The 24,899-nt window shown below is 49.0% G+C and overlaps 1 protein-coding gene across 1 annotated transcript in view; it reads left to right on the top strand.

The window, feature by feature from the left end:
• The window catches only part of cemip (cell migration inducing hyaluronidase 1), a 259,948-nt gene extending 235,267 nt beyond the window's left edge, over positions 1 to 24,681 (top strand). Inside the window, exons 26-29 of the mRNA XM_070858685.1 lie at positions 438 to 524; positions 10,697 to 10,854; positions 13,972 to 14,069; positions 23,895 to 24,681. Coding sequence (XP_070714786.1) covers positions 438 to 524; positions 10,697 to 10,854; positions 13,972 to 14,069; positions 23,895 to 24,022 — 471 coding nt within the window. The 3' untranslated portion in view covers positions 24,023 to 24,681. The remainder of the gene's footprint in view (positions 1 to 437; positions 525 to 10,696; positions 10,855 to 13,971; positions 14,070 to 23,894) is intronic.
• Positions 24,682 to 24,899: the final 218 nt, after the last annotated feature.

The following is a 24,899-nucleotide window of genomic DNA, read 5'->3' as shown; positions in this document are numbered from 1 at the left end:
CGTGCGGGCGAGATGAGGGGTGTGAATGACTAAGAACTCTGGGGGAAGGCAGCACTGCTGATCTGAGATGGCACTGTGGCCCAGAATGGCGTGTGCCAACCCCACTGTGAGCAACTTGTGCAAGTTTATTGCACATCATCATCGAAGGCTGTCCCTCAGAATCGAGACTTGCTTCCACTCTTAACATGAGTTCTTAGGTGGCTGAACAGTCCAATATGAGAGCCACAGTCTCTGTCACAGGTGGGACAGATAGACATTGAGGGAAAGGGAGGGTGGGACTGGTTTGCTGCACGTTCTTTCCGCTGCCTGCGCTTGGTTTCTGGAACTAATCATATGTACTAATGCTCCACCTAGGCCAGGGCAACAAGCTGTTGTACAATACATGAAGTGATACTGAAGCACATTTTCATAGCTACACTTTCTCTCTTTTTACACAGAGCACCACCGACCACTTCTTGGAGGTCAAACTTGAATCCTATAAAACCAGGTTCTTCCATATCAGAGAGGACCTGGCCTATTCAGACGTGAGTAGCACCACTTTCCAGTTGAACTTTTATGCTTACAGAAGTCGGTTTTCTCAGCTCACGTTGCCGGGGGAGCCTTGCCTGGACGCACATGTGTATCAGGAAGTGGCATTTTCTGTCCCGTGCAGCCCACGGGGGGGGGGGGGGGGGGAGGAAAGCCAGCAGTGCGAGCTCGAAATATCACCCCTACAGTGCACGAGGGCCACACACAGGGCAAGTGCTTAGTGTGCAGAGTCTCTTACACCTGCAAAGTACAGCTTCCAGCTAAGCTTCTGCTCCACAAAGTGCTGCAGCACAGAGGGACCTGGGGGATCCTTGTGCATGAAACACAAAACGTTAGTTTGCAAGTACAGCAAGTAATCAGGAAGGCAAATGGAATGTTGGCCTTCATTGCAAGGGGAATGGAGTATAAAAGCAGGGAAGTCCTACTAGAGCTGTAGTCCTGCTACAACTAGAGTACTGCGTCCTGTTTTGGTCTCCGTATTTAAGGAGGGATATTTTTACATCGGAGGCAGTTCAGAGAAGGTTCACTTGGTTGACTCCTGAGATGAGGGGTTGGCTTATGAAGAAAGGTTGAGCAGGTTGGGCCTATACGCATTGGAATTTAGACGAATATATTGAAATATATAAGATACTGAGGGGGCTTGACAGGGTAGAAGCAGAGAGGATGTTTCACCTCGTGAGGGAATCTAGAACTAGGGGTCATAGTTTCAGTATAAGGGGTTGTCCATTTAGAACTGAGAGGAATTTCTTATTTGAGTGTTGTAAATCTGTGGAATTCTGTACCTCAGAGAGCTGTGGAGGCTGGGTCATTGAATATGTGTAAGGTGGGGATAGACAGATTTTTGAGCGATAAGGAAGGGTTATGGGGAGCGGGCAGGGAAGTGGAGCTGAGTTCATGATCAGATCAGCCATGATCTTATTAAACGGCGGAACAGGCTCGAGGGGCCAAATGGCTTACTCCTGCTCCTATTTCTTATGTTCTTGTGTCCACGTCCTTTAAATGTATTTTGTGAGCAACTAGGGGCCCAAGTTTCCACATGATTTGCGCCTGATTTTTAGGAGCAACTGGTGGAGAACGGACTATCTTAGAAATCGCAATTCTCCACATTTTTTTTTCTGCAGTTCTAGTCAGGTAGAACAGTTCCAGTTTGGAACAGAATTTTTTCTTCAAGGGGGCGTGTCCGGCCACTGACGCCTGATTTCAAAGTTTCCACAGTGAAAACGTACTCCAAACTAACTTAGAATGGAGCCAGTGAAGATTTTTGTCGAACTGAAAAAATCTGTTCTACACATTAAAAAATCAGGCGCAGGTTACAAATTAGGCGTCCAGAACGAGGTGGGGGGGGGGGGGGGGGGAAGGGAAGTCATTAAATTCTACAATAAATCCTTATTTATACTTCTACAAATATTATACAAATAAATCCAACCTGAATAAACATTTATAACCAAAGAAAAGATTAAATAAACCATCTTCCTACCTGTGTGAAAGTGCTTCAGCCAGCCTCACAAGTTCGTTTGTTCCCAACGGCGGGGGGGGAAGAGGAAGCCGTTCCAGACGGCGGGAGGGAGGGAGTGCGGGAGGGAGTGCGGGATCGACCGACCGCCCGATCGACCAAACGCAGCTTGGGGGGGGGGGGGGGGAAGCCGTTCCAGACGGCGGGCGGGAAGGAGACAGTGAGAAGGCTACAAGAAGCCTCAGTGCTGATGGGCAATGTGCTTTTATTAAAAAATGATCAAAAATTAAACAGCTACAAAGAACTACAAAAATGGCCCAGTGCCAATGTTTCCTTCACACTGCGCGTGCGCGAACACTCCAACGCGCACGCGCAGGGTTGCCGGCAGGAAAAAAACGAATTTAAATAGTACCCGCCCCCTCCCCCTTACAAAATCGGCTCGAGTGTAGGCTCCGCCCCCCTGTGCGCCGCGCCAAACAGACTATGGAGCTGCAGGGCGCTCCAGAATCGCGAGTTTTTTTTCCGGCGCCAGCTCGGAGGGGCGCCCGTTTTTTATCGTGTGGAAACTTGGGCCCTAGGTGTTGGAGAAGGAGCCCTGGGAATCCGAAGGCCGGTGGGTGGGGGAAATGCTGCTCTCTGATGTGGGTGGGGCAGAATTTTTTGGATGGAGCCAGGATACACTGGGGCCTCGCCTCTTTTTCTGCCCATCAAAAATTTACGCCTGAGAAATGCTGGGTGCTGGGAACTTGGTGCATTCCCGGCATCCAGCATTGTTAAACATAGGAACAAAAGATAAAGAAGTAGGCCATTCAGCCCCTCGAGTCTGTTCCATCATTCAATCAGATCATGGCTGATCACGTCCATTTTCCCACCTTTGCTCCATCTCCCTTAATATCCTTATCCAACAAAAAACTGTCGCTCTGAGGCTTGTAAGCTCCAACTGACCCCCAGCATCCGCAGCCTTTTGGGGGCGAGAGTTCCACATTTCTACTACTCTGTGTGAAAGAATGCTTCCTGATTTACCTGCGAAACGGCCTGGCTCTAATTTTAAGATGAAGCCCCCTTGTTCTGGATTCCCCAACAGAGGAAATAGTTTCTCTGCATTGATCATCATCATAGGCAGTCCCTCGGAATCGAGGAAAGACTTGCTTCCACTCTTAAAATGCGTCCTTAGGTGACTGAACAGTCCAATGCGAGAGCCACAGACTTTGTCACACGTGGGACAGATAGTCGTTGAGGGAGCGGGTGGGTGGGACTGGTTTGCCGCACGCTCTTTCCGCTGTCTGCGCTTTATTTCTGCATGCTCTCGTCGATGATACTCGAGGTGCTCAGCGCCCTCCCGGATGCACTTGCCCCACTTAGGGCGGTCTTTGGCCAGGGACTCCCAGGTGTCAGTGGGGATGTTGCACTTTATCAAGGAGGCCTTGAGGGCGTCCTTGTAATGTTTACGCTGCCCACCTTTGGCTCGTTTGCCACGAAGGAGTTCCGAGTAGAGCGCTTGCTTTGGGAGTCTCGTGTCTGGGACATGAGAATGATGTGGCCTGCCCAGCGGAGCTGGTCGAGTGTGGTCAGTGCTTCAATGCTGGGGATGTTGGCCTGGTCGAGGACACTAACGTTGGTGCGTCTGTCCTCCCAGGGGATTTGTAGGATCTTGTGGAGTCATCGTTGGTGGTATTTCACCTTACAGCTGTGTCTCAGTGGGTAGCTCTCTCGCCAGTGCAGTGCTGAGGGAGTGCTGCACTGTCGGAGGTGACGCCTTTCGGATGAGACGTTAAACCGAGGCCCCGTCTGCTCTCTCAAGTGAACGTAAAAGATCCCATGGCACTATTTCGAAGAAGAGCAGGGGAGTTATCCCCGGGGTCCTGGCCAATATTTATCCCTCAATCAATATAACAAAAACAGATTATCGGGTCATTATCACATTGCTGTTTGTGGGAGCAGCACAGGGGCCCAGGAGAGGCGTGCGGCCTGGGCCCAGAAGAGGCGAGGGCCCAGGGGCAGCACGGACCATAGTGTGATATGTGCACACTAGGTCCATGCAGCAGAGCTGGTCAGTCGTCCTGGTTAACCCTTGCCACTGGACCAAGACCTAGCTCTGTCAAGCCCGTGTGGTGGCTGGTGTGTAACGGCCACCACATGTTAAAAAAAATCCACGCACAGGCATCTTCCACCCTTCAAGATTTAGTTCGGACCTGGAATTTTAGGTCCTTCATTGAAACACCTGTGAACTTTTTGATGTGGAAGCAAGTCATCCTCGATTCGAGGGACCGCCTATGATGATGATGATGATGCTGTGCGCTAATTGGCTGCCGTGTTTCCCACATTACAACAGTGACTGCATTTCAAAAGTACTTCATTGGCTGTAAAATGCTTTGGGACATCCGGTGGTCATGAAAGGCGCTATATAAATACAAGTCTTTTTTTTATCGAATCTTTTAAACATTTTAACCACATTGATCAGATCATAAGAATAATATAAGAATTAGGAGCAGGAGTAGGCCATTCGGCCCCTCGAGCCTGCTCCGCCATTCAATATGATCATGGCTGATCTTCTACCTCAACTCCACTTCCCTGCACTGTCCCCATATCCCTTGATTCCCTTGATTCCCTTAATATCCAAATATCTATCAATCTCTGTGTTGAATATACTCAAAGACTGAGCCTCCACAGCCCTCTGGGGTAATGAATTCCAGAGATTCACCACCCTCTGAGTGAAGAAATTTCTCATCTCTGTCCTAAATGGCCGACTCCTTATTCTGATACTGTGAGCCCTGGTTCTAGACTCCCCAGCCGGAGGAAACATCCTCCCTGCATCTACCCTATCAAGCCTGGTAAGAATTTTGAATGTTTCAATGAGGTCACCTCTCATTCTTCTAAACTGTAGAGTCATCCTCAAAGGACAATCCCCCCCACCCCCACTCCCCATCCCAGGAATCGGCCTGGTGAACCTTCGTTGCACTCCCTCAGTAGATCACCCCTCAATCTCCTACATTCAAGAAAACACAAGCCAAGTCTATGCAACCTGTGCTCATAATTTAACACTCTGAGCCCGGGTATCATTCTGAAATGTTAAGGGCCTTGGGTTTGCATTTCAAAGGATCTCTCAACAATCCAATTGGCTGCTGTTACATTACAGAAACTGGGCTATTGGCACCAGGTCATTTTTTAACTTGATGCTACTGCTTCCCGATGATTGTGAGCCCAGTCATGTATCAGTAAAGGATTGCATGTGCATTCCCTCCCTCCACCCGCATCCCACCCCAGGCCCAGAGTTGGTGCCCCATTGGCACTGTAAGTGGCCCAGGCAGCCACCCGCCATATATACATGGGACTATCTGTCCTGTACTATTTCTGTCGAGACTCCGCCCCCGATGCCTCCCGCCCGAACCGGAAGTGACGGAGCCGGAAGTGCGGCCCTGAACCGGAGGTAGGACCTGGCAATCAGTCCGACCAAGTTCCGCGAGCCTCCAGTGAGGTTCCGTCACGGAGGGGAGAGAGAGATCCTGGTGGGGAGAGAGGCGGACAGGGAGAGAGAGAAAGCTTGGATGGAGGCAGAAAGAGAGCAAGAACTTTGCGGGGGGGGTGGTTGGAGAGAGAGAGAGAGAGTCTGGAGGGGAGAGAGACTGGGGGAGTGAGAGAGCTTGGGGGCGGGGTGCAGGGGAGAGAGAGAGAGAGGGAGAGAGAGACTGGGGGAGTGAGAGAGCTTGGGGGCGGGGTGCAGGGGAGAGAGAGAGAGCTTGGGAGTGGGGTCATGCACTTGCGCTGGGATAAGGGTATTCAGCTGGCACTTGGTGGCTTCTGGGGAGCTCTGTCCTCTGTGGCTTCTGGAAGTCAAAGTGATCGAGTTACAATTTACGAAGTCAGTGAGACCTTGGGCTGGGTGGTTCCCGTTACACATTCCAGAGAAACTTCAGAGTGTAGCTTATCCTCCAAGGGGACCAATCAGAGACAAGGGGTGGACATTTTCACAGTACAAACAGACACGTCCTATATAAATACCCCAGACCCTGGGACACAGGCCAGCATTGGGAGCATCCATGGGGTGGGTTGAATTTCCCAGACCTTACCCCCACGTCCCATGCTGTTTCTGGGCTGCCGTACTAACGAGGGTAAGTTCCACAATCCTACATTCCTCACTCGGCAGAAGCGTGGGTCAGAGGTCACGCTGTGTCGTTGTAACGCCCCATTTCCAACTCTTGCTCCCATCGAGCAAGACTCCCCTCCCCCTCCCCGAATAAATCCTATGGTGCTGCCGTGCACTTCTTTACCATACAGTCTTCAGATAACAAACACGTGTTTGCAACGTTTTGTTACATCAGAGGTAGTGTTGTAGACAATCGCCGCTTTTCTATTAGCTGTCTGCTTTACTCACTCTTGACTCAAAGTGGTGAGTTCAAGTCCCACAGCAGAGACTTGATCACATAATCCAGGCTAACACTTCCAGTGCAGTGCTGAGGGAGTGCCGCACTGTCGGAGGGGCAGTGTTGAGGGAGTGCCGCACTGTCGGAGGGGCAGTGTTGAGGGAGTGCCGCACTGTCGGAGGGGCAGTGCTGAGGGAGTGCCGCACTTTCGGAGGGGCAGTACTGAAGGAGTGCCGCATTGTCGGTGGGGCAATACTGAGGGAGTGCCGCACGGTAGGAGGAGCAATGCTGAGGGAGTGCTGCACTGTTGGAGGGGCAGTACTGAGGGAGCGCCGCACTGTCGGAGAGGCAGTACTGAGGGACCGCTGCACTGTCGGAGGGGCAGTACTGAGGGAGCGCTACACTGTCGGAGGGGCAGTACTGAGGGAGCGTTGCACTGTCGGAGGGGCAGTACAGAGGGAGCGCTGCACTGTCGGAGGGCCAGTACTGAGGGAGCGCTGCACTGTCGGAGGGGCAGTACTGAGGGAGCGCCGCACTGTCGGAGGGGAAATATTGAGGGAGCACCACACTGTCAGAGGGGCAGTACTGAGGGAGCGCAGCACTGTTTGAGGGGCAGTACTGAGGGAGCGCCGCACTGTCGAAGGGGCAGTACTGAGGGAGCGCCGCACTGTCGGAGGGGCAATACTGAGGGAGCGCCGCAATGTCGGAGGGGCAGTACTGAGGGAGCGCCGCACTGTCGGAGGGGCAGTACTGAGGGAGCGCCGCACTGTCGGAGGGGCAGTACTGAGGGAGCGCTGCACTGTCGGAGGGGCAGTACTGAGGGAGTGCTGCACTGTCGGAGGGGCAGTACTGAGGGAGTGCTGCACTGTCGGAGGGGCAGTATTGAGTGAGCACCACACTGTTGGAGGGGCAGTACTGAGGGAGTGCTGCATTGTTGGAGGGGCAGTACTGAGGGAGCGCTGCACTGTCTGGGTAGTACTGAGGGAGCGCCGCACTGTCGGAGGGGCAGTACTGAGGGAGCGCTGCACTGTCTGAGGGGCAGCACTGAGGGAGTGCTGACTGATGGGATGACCAAACAACCGTGAATCCCAGATCCACAAGGGTGGCTCCAATAATGTTACTGATCAATAAAATACATTTTTATAAAGAATGTATTTAAGTTTTAACACCGATTCAGGCAATCTGGAAATCACAATGACTTAAGGCTTCAGTGATTTTAATTACATTCTAGAGGAACTATACTGTGCAGAGATTAGTGTGTGAACATTTAGTGTAATTCCCTCATCCACTCTCTTAATAATAGGATAGAACTTGCATTTCTATAGCGCCTTTCACAACCCCAGCGCTTTACAACCAATGGAATACTTTTGAAGTGTAGGCAGCCAGCACAGCCTTCGGTCGCCTGAGGAAGAGTGTGTTTGAAGACTAGGACCTCAAACCTGGCACCAAGCTTATGGTCTACAGGGCAATAGTGATACCCGCCCTCCTATATGGCTGAGACGTGGACTATGTACAGCAGACACCTCAAAACACTGGAGAAATACTACCAGCGCTGCTTCCGCAAGATCCAGCAAATCCACTGGGAGGATAGACGCACCAACGTCAGTGTTCTTGCTCAGGCCAACATCCCCAGCATCGAAACACTGATCACACTTGACCAGCTCCGCTGGGCAGACCACATTGTTCGCATGCCTGACACAAGACTCCCAAAGCAAGCGTTCTACTCGGAGCTCCTACACGCCTACACGGCAAGCGAGCCCCAAATGGGCAGAGAAAATGTTTCAAGGACACCCTCAAAGCCTCCTTGATAAAGTGCAACATCCCCACCGATACCTGGGAGTCCCTGGCCAAAGACCGCCCTAAGTGGAGGAAGAGCATCCGGGAGGGCGTTGAGCACCTTGAGTCTCGTCGCCGAGAGCATGCAGAAATCAAGCGGAAGGAGCGTGCGACAAACCAGACTCCCCACCCACCCTTTCCCTCAACGACTGTCTGTCCCACCTGTGACAGAGACTGTAATTCCCATATTGGATTGTTCAGTCACCTGAGAACTCACTTTTAGAGTGGAAGCAAGTCTTCCTCGATTCCGAGGGACTGCCTATGACGATGATGATGATGATGAATAGAGGAAATGTGGCAGTCAAGTTACGCACAGCAGCAATGAAATAATGACCAGAAAATCTGTTATCGTGATGTTGGTTGAGGGATAAATATTGGCCAGGACATCGGGGAGAACTCCCCTGCTCTACTTTGGGATGTCATGGGATTTTTTACATCCACCTGAGACAGTGCAGCACTCCCTCAGCACTGCACTGGAGTGTCAGCCTAGATTTTTGTGCTCAAGTATCTAGAATGGGACTTGAACCCACAATCTTCTGACTCAGAGGCGAGAGTGCTACCCACTGGTCGAAGGCTGACTCATTAATAAAACACCATTAAAAATATATAACGATGCATTAAATGTTCGGATGGAAAATTCTATCATATCAAGGTTCTAGTACAATGAAGAATGGAAAAATATTAAACCTTTGAGGGGTCGTTTTCCGACTTGTCCTTTGGGTGTGAGCTTTGCGCATCAAAAGCGTGTATTGAAAACTGTGTGTGTATAGAATCATAGAAATTTACAGCATTTCGGCCCATCGTGTCCGTGCTGGCCAATAAGAGGCTATCCAGCCTAATCCCACTTTCCAGCTCTAGGTCTGTAGCCCTGCAGGTTACAGCACTTCAAGTGCACATTCAAATACTTTTTAAATGTGGTGAGGGTTTCTGCCTCTACCACCCTTTCAGGCAGTGCGTTCCAGACCCCCACCACCCTCTGGGTGAAGAAATTTCCCCTCAAATCCCCTCTAAACCTTCTACCAATTACTTTAACTCTATGGCCCCTGGTTGTTGACCCCTTTGCCAAGGGAAATAGATCCTTCCTATCCACTCTATCCAGGCCCCTCATAATTTTATACACCTCAATCAGGTCTCCCCTCAGCCTCCTCTGTTCCAAAGAAAACAAACCCAGCATATCCAATCTTCCCTCATAGCTAAAATTCTCCAGTCCAGGCAACATCTCAGGAGTCTATTTCAAACACACTCAGGAAACCCATACACATTGTGCCCAGGATTTTGACCGCGTGCACTTGGGAGCCCAGGCTTCCCGTCAGCCGAGCCAAGTCGGAAAATTACCCCTGTCACCTGCACGCAAAAATACTGTTTAGTCTTTACAACTAAAAGTGTCGTTGTGTCAGTAGAACCCGAGGAGACGATCATAAAAATGTTCAGCACCAGGGAATGTGCTTTTAATGCTCACTTCTTGTTCCACGGGGCTTTAACTACCACCGAGAACTCGGGGGGTGAATGTCCGCGAGAGGGGACGGCAGTTCTGCCACTGTGGCCTCCTTTGGTGAAAGCTCCGGGTTAATGTTTCATTTATAATTATGGTATATATTATTTAATTTTGTCTAATTATAATTAATCTTTATTGTACTGATCTTACTATTGTGTTGACCTGGGATTTTATCTGGTTTTTGCCTCTCCCAGGAGATCACACGGCTCCGGTTGGGGTGGAGTGTAGAATGTTTCAGTATAAGGGGTGTTGCAGTTATGTTAGGCGGACTGGTTGGGCTGGGTGCTCTTTGCCTTTCCGTCATTGTTCATGGGTTTATATGTAACCTTCAGGGCTGCTGACCGAGGGCCGTGTGACTCTTTGTCGGCCGGCGCGGACACGATGGGCCAAAATGGCCTCCTTTTGCACTGTAAATTTCTATGTTTCTATACTCCTTATTGTATTATTTACAATGTAATTTGAATTTATTTTTTACCCGTTTTTCCGCCTGTGTCTATCTGCGTGCGCATTTTGGTTGCCGCTTCGGGCCCGAGCCTTTAACCACTTTTTACTCTTCCTTCTCCACCTTTTCTCTCTTTGCCTCAATGGTCAATGTCTAACGTGTTGTAACACTGCTGTGAAGCGCCTTGGGACGTTTTACTATGTTAAAGGCGCTATATAAATAAAAGTTATTAATATTTTAACGCCAGGTGATAGCCAATCGGATGCCTGTTTTGCACCTTGCCCGGTTCTTGTTTCCATTAATCGGGCGGGGTGTCGAGCAGGAGGCTGATTGGCTCACGCCCGCTTTCCGCCCGGTGATCAATGTTAAAATGACCCCGGCTGTTTCCGCCAAACTTGTGCCGAAGGTCGGTAGGTGGTGCAGAGAACGCCAGGAGGAAAATCACCGCACAGATCACCGGGGAGGCTTGTGGTGCAACTTGACATTTTCCTCAACACTTCAGCCTATCTGCCGAGGGTTTCTAAATATGATGCGAACGTTGAGATTGAGCAACTGAGCAGTTTTTAATCTTCGCTGCGCAGGTCGACGGGAAGAAGTATTATCACGTTGACGACGGCATGCAGATCATCGTCATCGACGGCAAGTCTGGAAAGGTGGTCGACAATCAAAGTTTCAGAAACACCATCTTGCGAGGAATCCCTGTCCATGTAGAGAATTATGTTGCAAACATGAAAAACAAGTGAGTAATTAGAATAGTTTTATCTTCGCCTTTGCAAGCAGTGAACCAAGGGGATTATTTTTAACCCCCAAAAATGGTTGGCTTTGGGTCGGGTGAGATGTGACATTTAAAAAAAAAAAAATCTCAAACCCAACCCAGCGGTTGTTCTGCTGACGGGACAACCAATCCGCTCCCAGGAAGTGGGTTGGCCATTTAAATATTATAATGAGGCTGCGTGCCTCAGATTTAACCTGCCTTCCGGGTGTAACCCTGGCTGGCCAGGTTTCCCGAGCTAAAGGGAGGTGAGGATGGCTTCAGGGCCAAAGGTCAGTGCCTTTCCAGCACTGCCTGTGGGCCAAATGGAGCAGGACTGCGTCCCCTGCCCCAACCCACCAAGCTTCCCTGCTTCCCCGCCTGGAATCGGAAGCCCCCCCCACCCCCATCAGTCCCCGCCCCCTGGGTTCACCAACCACCCACCCCCACCTATCCAAAAGACGGGCCCAGCCCCCACTAATCCTGATGCGGGTTTCTGACCTGCAGCCTCCCTAGGAGTGTTCCCCATCGGACAGGGAGCCAAGCCTGTCAGTCAGGCTGGCTTCCAGGCGGGGAAACCCGCTTGAAAAAAATACGCTGGCTGTGACGTTAAAACTGCACAGCTCGCCCGACCAAAACTCCTCACCCCCCCACCCCACTCCTTCCCACTGAAAAAAGCATGCCCCAGCCAAGATCGGGACCACTGGAACTGATTTCCCCACTCCTGCATGTATTGGTTATCTTGGCCCCTTCCATGGGGGAAGGCAGTGCGGTGGGGAGAATCCACAGACTGCCTGACATACCTCTATAGAAACATAGAAACATAGAAAATAGGTGCAGGAGTAGGCCATTCGGCCCTTCGAGCCTGCAACGCCATTCAATGAGTTCATGGCTGAACATGCAACTTCAGTACCCCATTCCTGCTTTCTCGCCATACCCCTTGATCACCCTGGTAGTAAGGACTACATCTAACTCCTTTTTGAATATATTTAGTGAATTGGCCTCAACAACTTTCTGTGGTAGAGAATTCCACAGGTTCACCACTCTCTGGGTGAAGAAGTTTCTCCTCATCTCGGTCCTAAATGGCTTACCTCTTATCCTTAGACTGTGACCCCTGGTTCTGGACTTCCCCAACATTGGGAACATTCTTCCTGCATCTAACCTGTCTAAACCCGTCAGAATTTTAAACGTTTCTATGAGATCCCCTCTCATTCTTCTGAACTCCAGTGAATACAAGCCCAGTTGATCCAGTCTTTCTTGATATATCAGTCCCGCCATCCCGGGAATCAGTCTGGTGAACCTTCGCTACACTCCCTCAATAGCAAGAATGTCCTTCCTCAAGTTAGGAGACCAAAACTGTACACAATACTCCAGGTGTGGCCTCACCAAGGCGCCGTACAACTGTAGCAACACCTCCCTGCCCCTGCACTCAAACTCCCTCGCTATGAAGGCCAACATGCCATTTGCTTTCTTAACCACCTGCTGTACCTGCATGCCAACCTTCAATGACTGATGTACCATGACACCCAGGTCTCGTTGCACCTCCCCTTTTCCTAATCTGTCATCATTCAGATAATAGTCTGTCTCTCTGTTTACCACCAAAGTGGATAACCTCACATTTATCCACATTATACTTCATCTGCCATGCATTTGCCCACTCACCTAACCTATCCAAGTCACTCTGCAGCCTCATAGCATCCTCCTCGCAGCTCACACTGCCACCCAACTTAGTGTCATCCACAAATTTGGAGATACTACATTTAATCCCCTCGTCCAAATCATTAATGTACAATGTAAACAGCTGGGGCCCCAGCACAGAACCTTGCGGTACCCCACTAGTCACTGCCTGCCATTCTGAAAAGTACCCATTTACTCCTATTCTTTGCTTCCTGTCTGCCAACCAGTTCTCAATCCACGTCAGCACACTACCCCCAATCCCATGTGCTTTAACTTTGCACATTAATCTCTTGTATGGGACCTTGTTGAAAGCCTTCTGAAAGTCCAAATACACCACATCAACTGGTTCTCCCTTGTCCACTCTACTGGAAACATCCTCAAAAATTTCCAGAAGATTTGTCAAGTATGATTTCCCTTTCACAAATCCATGCTGACTTGGACCTATCATGTCTCTGCAAGCTCACCGGGAAACTGGGTCTCAGTGGGTGCAACTAACCCCATCATCTGGATGCAACGTTTCAAAAAACAAATACCTTTCTGTCTCTTCACCCCTTGTGGTGCATGTGAGCGGCAGTAGGCCTGTTTCACTGCCTCCTCTTTCATGATGGTGACCTCAGCCCCTCAGTGCGGTGACATCAGCCCCTCAGTGCGGTGACATCAGCCCCTCAGTGCGGTGACATCGTCTCTCAGTGCGGTGACCTCAGCCCCTCAGTGCAGTGACCTCAGCCCCTCAGTGCGGTGACACCAGCAGTGGGGGGCAAAGCCTCTGAGCCATTGAGGTAAGCTGTTTATTAGGGGTGGGGCCTTTAATCCCCAACCTCCCCAGTCATGCAATCTCATGGGAGAGGCCAGGAACCAGAGTAAGTGCCTCAGGCCTATTTAGAAAAGAAACTCTGTGGCAATTCCTCGTTCCCTGGAAGACCATGTCGAGCTCCAGGATTCCTAATTTAGTCATGATGCCCTGGCCATTATGATGGAGCAGCTTGTCTATTGCCGCCCGTCACTTGCGTCCGTTCGTATAGCGGTGTTACCAGCCGCCCCCCCCCACCCAACGCTTCCTGGTATGAAAAATATTTGGGCAGGTTTTAGGAAATCATGTTGGGAGCTTTGCTGGGAATTCAGCACAAAGTTTGGCATTCCGGCAGGATTTTCCATCTGATAGGTTTAATTGACGGAAAATCCTGCAGATACCAGAATCCTCGGCCCCAAATTCCCAGCACTATCTCCGCCGTCAAACCTCTGAATTCTACAAATCGGCCTGTGTCCGTTTATTCAACGTGGAGCACAGACTTGTGCGTTGTTTCTGAGAGGAAGCAATTTGCCTAAGCAGCGTTCTTACAATTTAATTACTTTATTTGATGGCTATGCGTGGGTGTAGTTTGATTTTTGTCATCTTCAAGACCACTAATGGGACCTTTCTAATTCCAGCTCCATCGTTCTGGTGACGTCCAAAGGAAGGCTAATTTCAGAAAGACCTTGGAACAAAGTTCTGACACAACTTGGAGCCACCAGTGTTAAACTAAAGGGTAATTACTAGAGGAGCTTTCCTCTTGCTGGAATGTTGCTAAAAAAAAAATAGCGCCTTTTATAACCACCGGACGTCCCAAAGCGCTTTAAGCCAATGACCCACCTTTTGAAGTGTAATTACTGTTATAATGTAGGAAACGCGGCAGCCAATTAGCACACTGCAAACTCCCACAGACAGCAAAGTTATAATGACCAGATAATCCGTTTTTAAGTACTGTTGATTGAGGGATAAATATTGGCCAGGACGCCGGGGAGAACTCCCCTGCTCTACTTCGAAATAGTGCCATGGGATTTTTTACGTCCACCTGAGAGAGCAGACAGGGCCTCGGTTTAACGTCTCATGTAGTCATTTAGAGATTGTTTCTATCTGAAACATTTTACTTTCACTCTTTAGGTTGAAAATGGCACGATTTTAATGATGTTGCCAATTTTTGTCGGGTATATTTCCCAGCGGGCGAGTGCGGAACATGTGCGTACCTACCTGAAAATCAGCCGGGCAATTGATTCCGTCACATCGTGCATGATCGTCTGGCTGGCCTTTCCGTAGTGAGGGAGCGGTTCCCATTGGCCGGAATCTTGACCCAGGCTTCGTCCACTACAGGCACTGCACTCCCAGGGGCAGGGGAGAACTCCTTGCCCCAAGCTCTTTGACCGACCCAACTTCCAACGGGGCTAAAAGGGTTACGTTACAAGGACAGGTTGCATAACCTAGGCTTGTATTCCCTCAAGTATAGAAGATTAAGGGGTGATCTAATTGAGGCGTTAAAGATGATCAAAGGATTTGATAGGGTAGATGAAGAGACACTATCTCCTGTGATAGGGGCGGGTAGGAACATTGGAACAGGGGTAGGCCATTCAGCCCCTCCAGCGTGTTCCCCCATTCATTTAGATCATGGCTGAACCTCTCCAAGGGGGCATAACCTTAAAATTAGAGCTAGGCCGTTCAGGAAGCACATCACACAAAGAGTGGTGGGAATCTGGACCTCTTCCCCACCAAAAGCTGTTGAGGCTGGGGGTCAATTGAACATTTCAAAACTGAGATAGATTGATATTTGTTAGGTAAGGGTATTAAACGTTACGGAACCAAGGCGGGTAGATAGAGTTAAGATGCAGATCAGCCAGATCTCATTGAATGGCGGAACAGTCTTGAAGGGGCTGAATGACCTCCTCCTTCCCCTATGTTCCAATTAACCTCATCATCACCGGCAGTTCCTCACCAAAAAAGGATGACTTTACAGTTGTTTCAATGAAGGACCTAATATTCCAGATCCCGACCTACATCCTGAAGGGTGGAAGATGCCTGTGCATGGATTTTTTTTTAACATGTGGTGGCAGTTGCACACCAGCCACCACACGGGCTTGACAGAGCTAGGTCTTGGTCCAGTGGCAAGGGTTAACCAAGACGACTGAGGAGCAGCTCTGCTGCACAGACCTAGTGCGCACACATATCGCAGTGTGGACTGGCCCGTGCTGGCCCTGGGCCCTCGCCTCTTCTGGGCCCCGAACTCGCGCCTCTCCTTTCCCCGATCACATCTCTCTACAATTAACCTGTGCTATCATTGACTGGTTTTTCGGCTGGACAAACACTTCCATCATTTTGCCCATGGACAGCCAGCAGCTCTGCAAGCTCATCGTTCTCCACAGTCCCCCCCCTGCAGCTGGGAACCTGGCCTCCCTACACACAACCCCATCGCTTTTATAGGCCAGGAGGAATTCCGTTCCATCTGTGGGGAGGTGGGCAGTGAACAGAATCACACGATCATGTCGTTCACTGCCCACTTTCCAGGCAGAAAACACTTTTGTCTTAATTCTCTGAGCTGTTTTTGTTTTCATTCATTCATTTGGGCATTGGCTGGTGAGACTGGCATTTATTGCCTATCCCAAGTGGCGGAGATCCGGTTTGTAGCACTTTGATACAACTGAGTGTGGGACTGGAGTAGGCCAGACCGGGTAAACATAGAAACATAGAAAATAGGTGCAGGAGTAGGCCATTCGGCCCTTCAAGCCTGCACCACCATTCAATATGATCATGGCTGATCATTCACCTCAGTACCCCTTTCCTGCTTTCTCTCCATACCCCTTGATCCCCTTAGCCATAAGGCCACATCTAACTCCCTCTTCAATATATCCAATGAACTGGCATCAACGACTCTCTGCGGCAGGGAATTCCACAGGTTAACAACTCTCTGAGTGAAGAACTTTCTCCTCATCTCATTCCTAAATGGCCTACCCCTATCCTAAGACTCTGTCCCCTGGTTCTGGACTTCCCCAACATCGGGAACATTCTTCCCGCATCTAACCTGTCCCATCCCGTCAGAATCTTATAAGTTTCTATGAGATCCCCTCTCCCTCTCATCCTTCTAAACTCCATTGTATAAGGGCCGAGTTGATTCAGTCTCTCCTCATGTGTCAGTCCAGCGATCCCTGGAATCAGTCTGGTGAACCTTCGCTGCATTCCCTCAATAGCAAGAACGTCCTTCCTCAGATTAGGAGACCAAAACTGAACACAATATTCCAGGTGAGGCCTCACCAAGGCCCTGTACAACTGCAGTAAGACCTCCCTGCTCCTATACTCAAATCCCCTAGCTATGAAGGCCAACATACCATTTGCCGCCTTCACCGCCTGCTGTACCTGCATGCCAACTTTCAATGACTGATGAACCATGACACCCAAGTCTCGTTGCACCTTCCCTTTTCCTAATCTGCCGCCATTCAGATAATATTCTGCCTTCGTGTTTTTGTCACCAAAGTGGATAACCTCACATTTATCCACATTATACTGCATCAGCCATGCTCTCTCCTAACCTGTCCAAATCACCCTGCAGCCTCTTAGCATCCTCCTCACAATTCACACCACCCAGTTTAGTGTCATCTGCAAACTTGGAGATATTACCCTCAATTCTTTCATCCAAATCATTAATGTATATTGTGAAGAGCTGGGGTCCCAGCACTGAGCCCTGCGGTACTCCACTAGTTACTGCCTCTCATTCCGAAAAGGACCTGTTTATCCCGACTCTCTGCTTTCTGCCTGCCAACCAATTCACTATCCACGCCAGTACATTACCCCCAATACCATGTGCCTTGGTCTTGTACACCAATCTCTTATGTGGTACCTTGTCAAAGGCCTTTTGAAAGTCCAAATACACCACAGAGTAAACACTACAGAGTAAAACTCCCTTTACACTGTCCCATCAAACACTCCCAGAAGAGGTAGAGCATGGGTTAGATAGAGAGTAAAGATAGAGGATAAGGCCGGCAGGTTTCCATCCTGAAAGGGCTTGAGTAAACCAGTTGGGTTTTTATGAGAATCCAACAATTTCATGGTCACTTTTCCCGATACCAGCTTTTTATTTCCAGATTTTTGTTGATGGAATTCAAATTCTCACGTTCTCTGAATTACCAGTCCAGCCACATAGTCACTGCACTTCCATACCCCTTCAATGCAGTTGGATGAGTAGGAAGCTTAGATGGAAAGCTCTCCAAGACTCCGCTTTTATAGCCCTGAGGTAGAGATTGCCAGATAAGCAAAGCTACATCAAGACCTCTTGGCCATCAGGGTCGTTATCAAACACACTGTCGCCGTTTCAAAGCAACATTTCAAATGCTAGTCTTGGGCATCTTACAACACAGCTCCACCAGGGTGTCCAAGATTATTTTGTCTGCTGTACGCTGTACGTCTTTGTGATTGAGAGAGGCCCGAGTGTCCTCCAGGGGGGAGCATCCAGTGGACCTGCGGACAAGGGCAGAGATAGACCCTGACGACAAGTTAGAAGGTGCTCTTGCTGAAACAGCTGTGCAGGCACCAAGAGTCGCACGTCTCGTTCTATCAGTTATATTCCATATTCTCCTCACATAAGAAATAGGAGCAGGAGTAGGCCATGCAGCCCCTCGAGCCTGCTCCGCCATTCAATAAGATCGTGGCTGATCTGATCATGGACTCAGCTCCACTTCCCTGCCCGCTCCCCATAATCCTTGACTCCCTTATCGTTCAAAAATTTGTCTCTCTCCACCTTAAATATATTCAACGACCCAGCCACCACAGCTCTCTGGGGCAGAGAATTCCACAGATTCACGACCCCTTGAGAGAAGAAATCCCTCCTCTTTTCCGTTTTAAATGGGCGACCCCTTTATTCGGAAACTATGCCCCCTAGTTCTAAATTCCCCCACGAGGGGAAACATTCTCTCTGCATCTATCCTGTCAAGCCCCCTCAGAATCTTATACGTTTAAATAAGATCACCTCTCATTCTTCTAAACTCCAATGAGTATAGGCCCAACCTGCTCAACCTTTCCCCATATGACAATCACTTCATCTCCGGAATCAACCTCGTGAACCTTCTCTGAACCGCCTCCAATGCAAGTATATCCTTCCTTAAATAAGGAGACCTAAACGGTATGCCAAAAGCTGTTGAGGCTGGGGGTCAATTAAACATTTCAAAACTGAGATAGATGGATTTTTGTTAGGTAACCTTATTAAGGGTTACGGAACCAAGGCGGGTAGATGGAGTTAAGATGCAAATCAGCCATTATCTCATTGAATGGCAGAACAGTCTTGAAGGGGCTGAATGGCCTCCTCCTGTTTCTATGTTCCAATTAACGTGTGCTATCATTGACTGGTTTTTCGGCTGGACAAACACTTCTATCATTTTGCCCAAGGACAGCCAGCAGCTCTGCAAGCTCATCGTTCTCCATAATCCCCCTGGGTGTGTTCTCACCAACGCCCTGTACACGTGTGAGATGTAATAGCCTTCGGTATACCTTCACTGGGATTGGCCTCTGCACTGAACCAACAGCCAATGTGCTAGCCTGGAGATCTGCTAATAACTTACTTTTCATAATCAAAGTAAAACGGAAATAAAGTACAACCCCAAATTGACTTCGATAAAAGTGACAGTTGGATGTGTCAGGTTTTGTCCCAGTGGTTCAGTGTCTCAGACACGTATTCCCCGGTGGCAGTGATTGCTGAGGTGGCTCTCTGCTCGGTCCCGGTGCCAGCTTTTTGAGATGGGGGTGCCATCCAAGCTGCTTTATCCTCCGTCAGGAGCTGACCCTAAGCCTCCTTTTGCTGGGCCATGTGGCCATTTCAGTGCAGTCCTGAAGGAGTGCTGCACTGTTAGAGGTGTCAGTTTTTTTTTGGATGAGATGTTAAACCGAGGCCTCGTCTGCCCTCTCAGGTGGACGTAAAAAATCCCACAGCACTATTCGGATAAAGAGCAGGGGAGTTCTATCCAGTGTCCTGACCAATATTTACCTTTCAACCGAATGTCACTAAAACAGATGATCTGGTCATGTATCTCACTGCTGTTTGTGGGAGCTTGCTGTACGTAAATTGGTTACCACGTTTCCCTACAGTACACAGTAACTACACTTGAAAAGTACTTTATTGGTAGTAAAGCGCTTTGGGGTGTCCTGAAGTTGTGAAAGGCGCTATAGAAATGCCAGTTCTTTCTGTGCCTCCTTTTGCCGCGTCACGAGGCCAGTCCAGTGCAGTACTGAGGGAGCGCTGCACTGCCGGAGATGCCATCTTTCGGATGAGACGTTAAACTGTGGCACGCACGATGGCACAGGTATAGGAGACGTGGGTAGCGAACCCGTCCTGATTCACCACACACCTTGCAGGCTACATTCTCAAACTATGGTGCTCAGAAATCGGCTTTCATTTAAATGCGGGTCCCACGAGGGCGAATATTTGAGCTCTGCAGCTGAGGAAGGTCACTAGCTCTCCAGCCAGCAGCTCCCTGCTCCACCTCTGCCCCCACCACATACTCCTGCTCACTCTTAACTTGTGGTTTGTGATATAGTCGTACAACATCACTAACAAACACACCACACAAGATGGCTCCAACAGAAGCTGTCATCATGTGACCTTGCCACATGATCCTTTATTTACATCAGTAGTTGCAGTCCATCAGTAGTCCACTAGGGGGAACTCTATTACATGGTTAACCCGGCACTTCCTCCTCAGGCTGACTGTCCCAGTCCCCTTGATTCTCGTTGGGATTGAAAACCGGGGGGCACCAACAAATTGGAAAGCTTGGACCTCCCAATCTTCAACCTGGCTTCAGGCGAGCGAGATTGTACACTGGGACTGAAGCCTCCCAACTTCAGAGCCTTGGAATAAAAGTTTCTGAACCAGTGTCCCTTTCCCACACCCTATCAAGCTAATTGAACCGTTGTCGATTAGAGTCTTTAACGAGTTTCTAATCAGTTTTGCTGTTTGCTTTTCAATCTCCCCACTAACGGGGTTATTTAGTGATCGTGGTCTGCTCGATTAATTGATTCAGACAGTCGAACATCATCATCATAGGCAGTCCCTCGCAATCGAGGAAGACTTGCTTCCACTCTAAAAATGAGTCCTTAGGTGGCTGAACAGTCTAATACGAGAACCACAGTCCCTGTCACAGGTGGGGGTAGTCACTGAGGGAAGGGATGGGTGGGACTGGTTTGCTGCACGCTCTTTCCGCTGCCTCCGCTTGATTTCTGCATGCCCCCGGTGATGAGACTCGAGGTGCTCAGCGTCCTCCCGGATGCACTTTCTCCACTTAGGGCGGTCTTTGACCAGGGACTTCCAGGTGTTGGTGGGGATGTTACACTTTATCAGGGAGGCTTTGAGGGTGTCCTTGTAACGTTTCGGCTGCCCACCTTTGGCTCGTTTGCCATGAAGGAGTTCTGAGTAGAGCGCTTGCTTTGTGAGTCTCGTGTTGGGCATGCGAACAATGTGGCCCGCCCAGCAGAGCTGGTCGAGTGTGGTCAATGCTTCAATGCTGGGGATGAATATCTCGCACAGAAACAGGCCATTTGGCCCATCTAGTCTGTACTGGTCTTTATTCTCCATTCCATCTGCCTCATCTGTGTTAGAAGGTGCTCTGAATCTTATTCAGAAAATGAACTTTTCATCAAGTTGAAGTGACAATGACAAGGTTGAAGAGTTGTGTCTGTAACAGCTTTACTGTGCAGTTTTGATCCAGCCTAATGTGTACTCCTTTTACAAATAGCTTACTTTTGTGAGTAATTACAGAGAACAAACATTTCTTATATAGGCAGTCATTTTATTTTGACCAATCAGCAATTACAGATGATATTATAGAAGTTACAAGAACAAAAGGCCCAACACGTGTGTGCCAGTGTTAGCTGTTAAACAGGAGCTATCTATTCCAAAGCCAGTTCCCTGCCTTTTCCCCATATTCTTTTATAATCGTCCTTTATAACTCCTTATCCAATTCACTTTTAAATGATTCAATAGCCCCTTAAGGTAAAGCACATGAAATATAAATATTACTTACAAGTGCAATACTTTTTAAGTGACACCAGGAGGCCTACTTTGCGCCGACACCCAGTTTGCTGCTTCACAGTCACATCTGCCTCTATATCCGAGCAAACCCTTGCCCAGATGTTGAGCTGGCCTTGAGCATGTTCCGTGTTGTTTTTGTGTGCACAGAGTGACACCTAGTGGCAGGCAGGGGATTCTCAACTCCATCTTGCCATATTCCAATCACCTGAAAATATTCTGTCGGTTCAGCTCTGCCCTGGCTCAGATCGTCGGCAGCTCTGGACTCGTGCTGGGTTTCAGTCCCGCCGCTGTTGGCTGCCCTCCTGCTCTGGTCTTGTGTCCTTGCTGCATATCTGACCCCGGGCGCTGAAGGCCGGAGTGTCAGATTGTCACCCCATCCACTACCTTCAACATTCACTCCCTCCACCACCGGCGCACCGTGGCTGCAGTGTGTACCATCTACAAGATGCACTGCAGCAACTCGCCAAGGCCTCTTCGGCAGCACCTCCCAAACCCGTGACCTCTACCAGCTACAAGGACAAGGGCAGCAGGCACATGGGAACACCATCACCTGCAAGTTCCCCTCTTAAGTTACACACCATCCTGACTTGGAATTATATCGTCATTCCTTCATCGTCACTGGGTCAAAATCAGGAACTCCCTCCCTAACAGCACTGTGGGAGCACCTTCACCACACGGACTGCAGCAGTTCAAGAAGACGGCTCACCACCACCTTCTCAAGGGCAATTAGGGATGGGCAATAAATGCCGGCCTTGCCAGCGACACCCACATCCCATGAATGAATTTTTAAAAATCTCAGTCTTGAAATGTTTAATTGACCCCCCTGCATCCACAGCCTTTTGCAGGAGAGAGTTCTGAATTTCCGCTAACCTTAGAGTGGAAAAAGTGCTTCCTTACTTCACCCCTGAACGGCCTGGCTCTAATTTTAAGATTATATCCTCTCGGTCTGGTTCCCCACCACAGGAGATTTTCTGCTCTGGGGTCTAAATTCAACAGTTTTGTGTTATGGGCCTAAAAGGTGTGTAACAGTGACCAATTTAGCAGTGTAGGGGCCCCGCTCTCGATCTGCATGGGCATTCGAGCTACTGCGACATTGGTTGGGGCCTTTATATTGTGCCCCGGCGATGGCCAACCTCCACCTAGTGTTTCCAGGCTTTGAGCTGCTTAACCTGCCATCCTTAAAGGGACCCCAGGAGGCTGCTGATCAAAGGCCTAATCGCAGTGAAAATTGGTCGTACTATATGGAGTGGGAAGGGGCAGGAGCGCCTTCTCCTGGCTCCACAAAACAATTGCTGACCAACCCTCAGCCCCACCTCCCCCCGCCCCCCCCCCCCCCATCCCCGACCGCCTCTCCTTCCCCCCGCCCCAGGTCTCTGCCAATCTTTCTCTGAAGTCGCAAATATTTGTAACAGATGCACGTTTTGTTAAATCGGAGATTGTGTGTCTATACAGTCTCCACTTTTCTATTTGTCGTCAGCTTGGCTCCCTCTCTCATCTCCGACTCAGCGTATTAGGTTCAAGTCCCACTCCAGAAATTTGAGCACATAATCTAGGCCGACACTCCAGTGCAGTGCTGAGGGAGCACTGCACTATCAGAGGTGTCGTCTTTCGGATGAGATGTTAAACCGAGGCCCCGTCTGCTCTCAGGTGGACGTAAAAGATCACACAGCAATATTTCAAAGAAGGGCAGGGGAGTTCTCCCCAGTGTCCTGGGCAATATTCCTCTCTCAGATTAACCGGTCAATTCATCTCACTGTTGTTTGAGGGACCTTGCTCTGTAGCAAATTGCCTGCTGCATTTTCCTACATCACAACAATGACTACATTTCAAAATGTCAAATGATTCAACATCAAGCATTCTCAGATGTCGGGGTAGATCTTGACTTTGCACAATGGTGTAAAACGGGTGATGGCGAGTCGATAGCTCGTTTTACATCTCTCCCCATTTTTATTTCCATTGGCCTCAATGGGCTGCTGACTCGATATCACCCGTTGCAGAGATTCTGAGGGGGCTTGACAGGGCAGATGCAGAGAGGATGTTTCCCCTCGTGGGGGAATGTAGAACTAGGGGGCATAGTTTCAGAATAAGGGGTCACCCATTTAAAACGGAAATGAGGAGGACTTTCCCCTCTGAGGGTCGTGAATCTTTGGAACTCTCTGCCCCAGAGAGCTGTGGAGGCTGGGTCATTGAATATATTTAAGGTGGAGATGGACAGATTTTTGAACGATAAGGGAGTCAAGGGTTATGGGGAGCGGGCAGGGAAGTGGAGTTGAGGCCATGATCAGATCAGCCATGATCTTATTGAATGGCGGAGCAGGCTCGAGGGGCCGAATGGCCTTCTCCTGCTCCTATTTCTTATGTTCTTATATTATCGCACACTGTCGCACAAAGTCAGGAACTACCCCATTGAGAGACGTTGAGGGGCTGTGTTAACGTACTTTCTGTTTCTAGCGTTACACCATATCCATAGATTAATTGCTGCCAAGAACCTATGCAACTCATAATTGTTACAGCTGTTTCTCTATTTCATTTCAGATAAGCTGGTATTCGTGGGATTTAAAGGAAGCTTCAAACCGGAGTGGGTACAGCTTGTTGTTGGTGAAGATACGGCAAAGCTTCACCAGGTTCTCCCGATCCCCGTCATAAACAAATTGAAACTATGAGGGATCGCAGCCTGCAGCACTGACCAAGTACAGGTCTCGCTATCGAAGGTTGATCTTTGAATTACTACTGATTTTTAGACGCCGTTTATAGGAAAGTGGTCAAAGCTGCTAAGATATTGCAGTAGAGCAGCGCATTTATCATTGTGTTTATTTGTCCGACAACAAAGCTTGTTTCCAAAGCTGATACTATTTGTAGACTGTACTTGACGAAACATTCCGTACTCTATCTCAAACCTCTCCTTGCTCCCGAAATAGCTGGTCCTTTTTCGGATGTCCGATTCTTCCCGTGTTTTGTATGTTGAGGTGTTTTCGATCTGTCGGCCCCTCAAAAGATTTATTTTCTGTTGTACGTATGTTTGTATTTATTTATTAAGACACTACAGAACTCGACACCAAGGCACTTGTGGGCTGTATTGTACAATTTTCATATATTTTCCATATCGCTGTTACTTTGTCTGGTAACACGGCATTCTTGAGACAGAAAATGGTATTTTAAGCATTGTCTGAGATTGTAATTTATTAGAGTCGAGGTTCTCATTCGAGGCTTATTTCTGAGGGGGGATCTTTGGATTAAAGAAATGTAATTTATAAACTGGCGTTTGTATAAATTACAAAGATTGTATAAGTGATGTTTCATAATAAATGTAAAGCTGAATGAATTTGCAACGGCTTCTGTTAAATGGTGCAAACATTTTTTTTTAATTGTCCAGACATGACCAAATACCTCATTGCTGTGTGTGGGAGCTTGCTGGGCGCAACATAGCTACTGCGATTCCTACATTATCACAGTGGCTACACTTCAGAAGTCAGTCAGTAGCTTGAGGCCATTCAGAGGACATGAAAGACACTCTGGAAAAGAAGCGCTTCCCTTTATAAT

The sequence above is a fragment of the Pristiophorus japonicus genome, chromosome 17 (genome assembly GCF_044704955.1).
Source record: "Pristiophorus japonicus isolate sPriJap1 chromosome 17, sPriJap1.hap1, whole genome shotgun sequence".
Classification (NCBI taxonomy): Eukaryota; Metazoa; Chordata; class Chondrichthyes; family Pristiophoridae; genus Pristiophorus; species Pristiophorus japonicus.
This window is presented reverse-complemented; position numbering and strand designations above follow the sequence as displayed.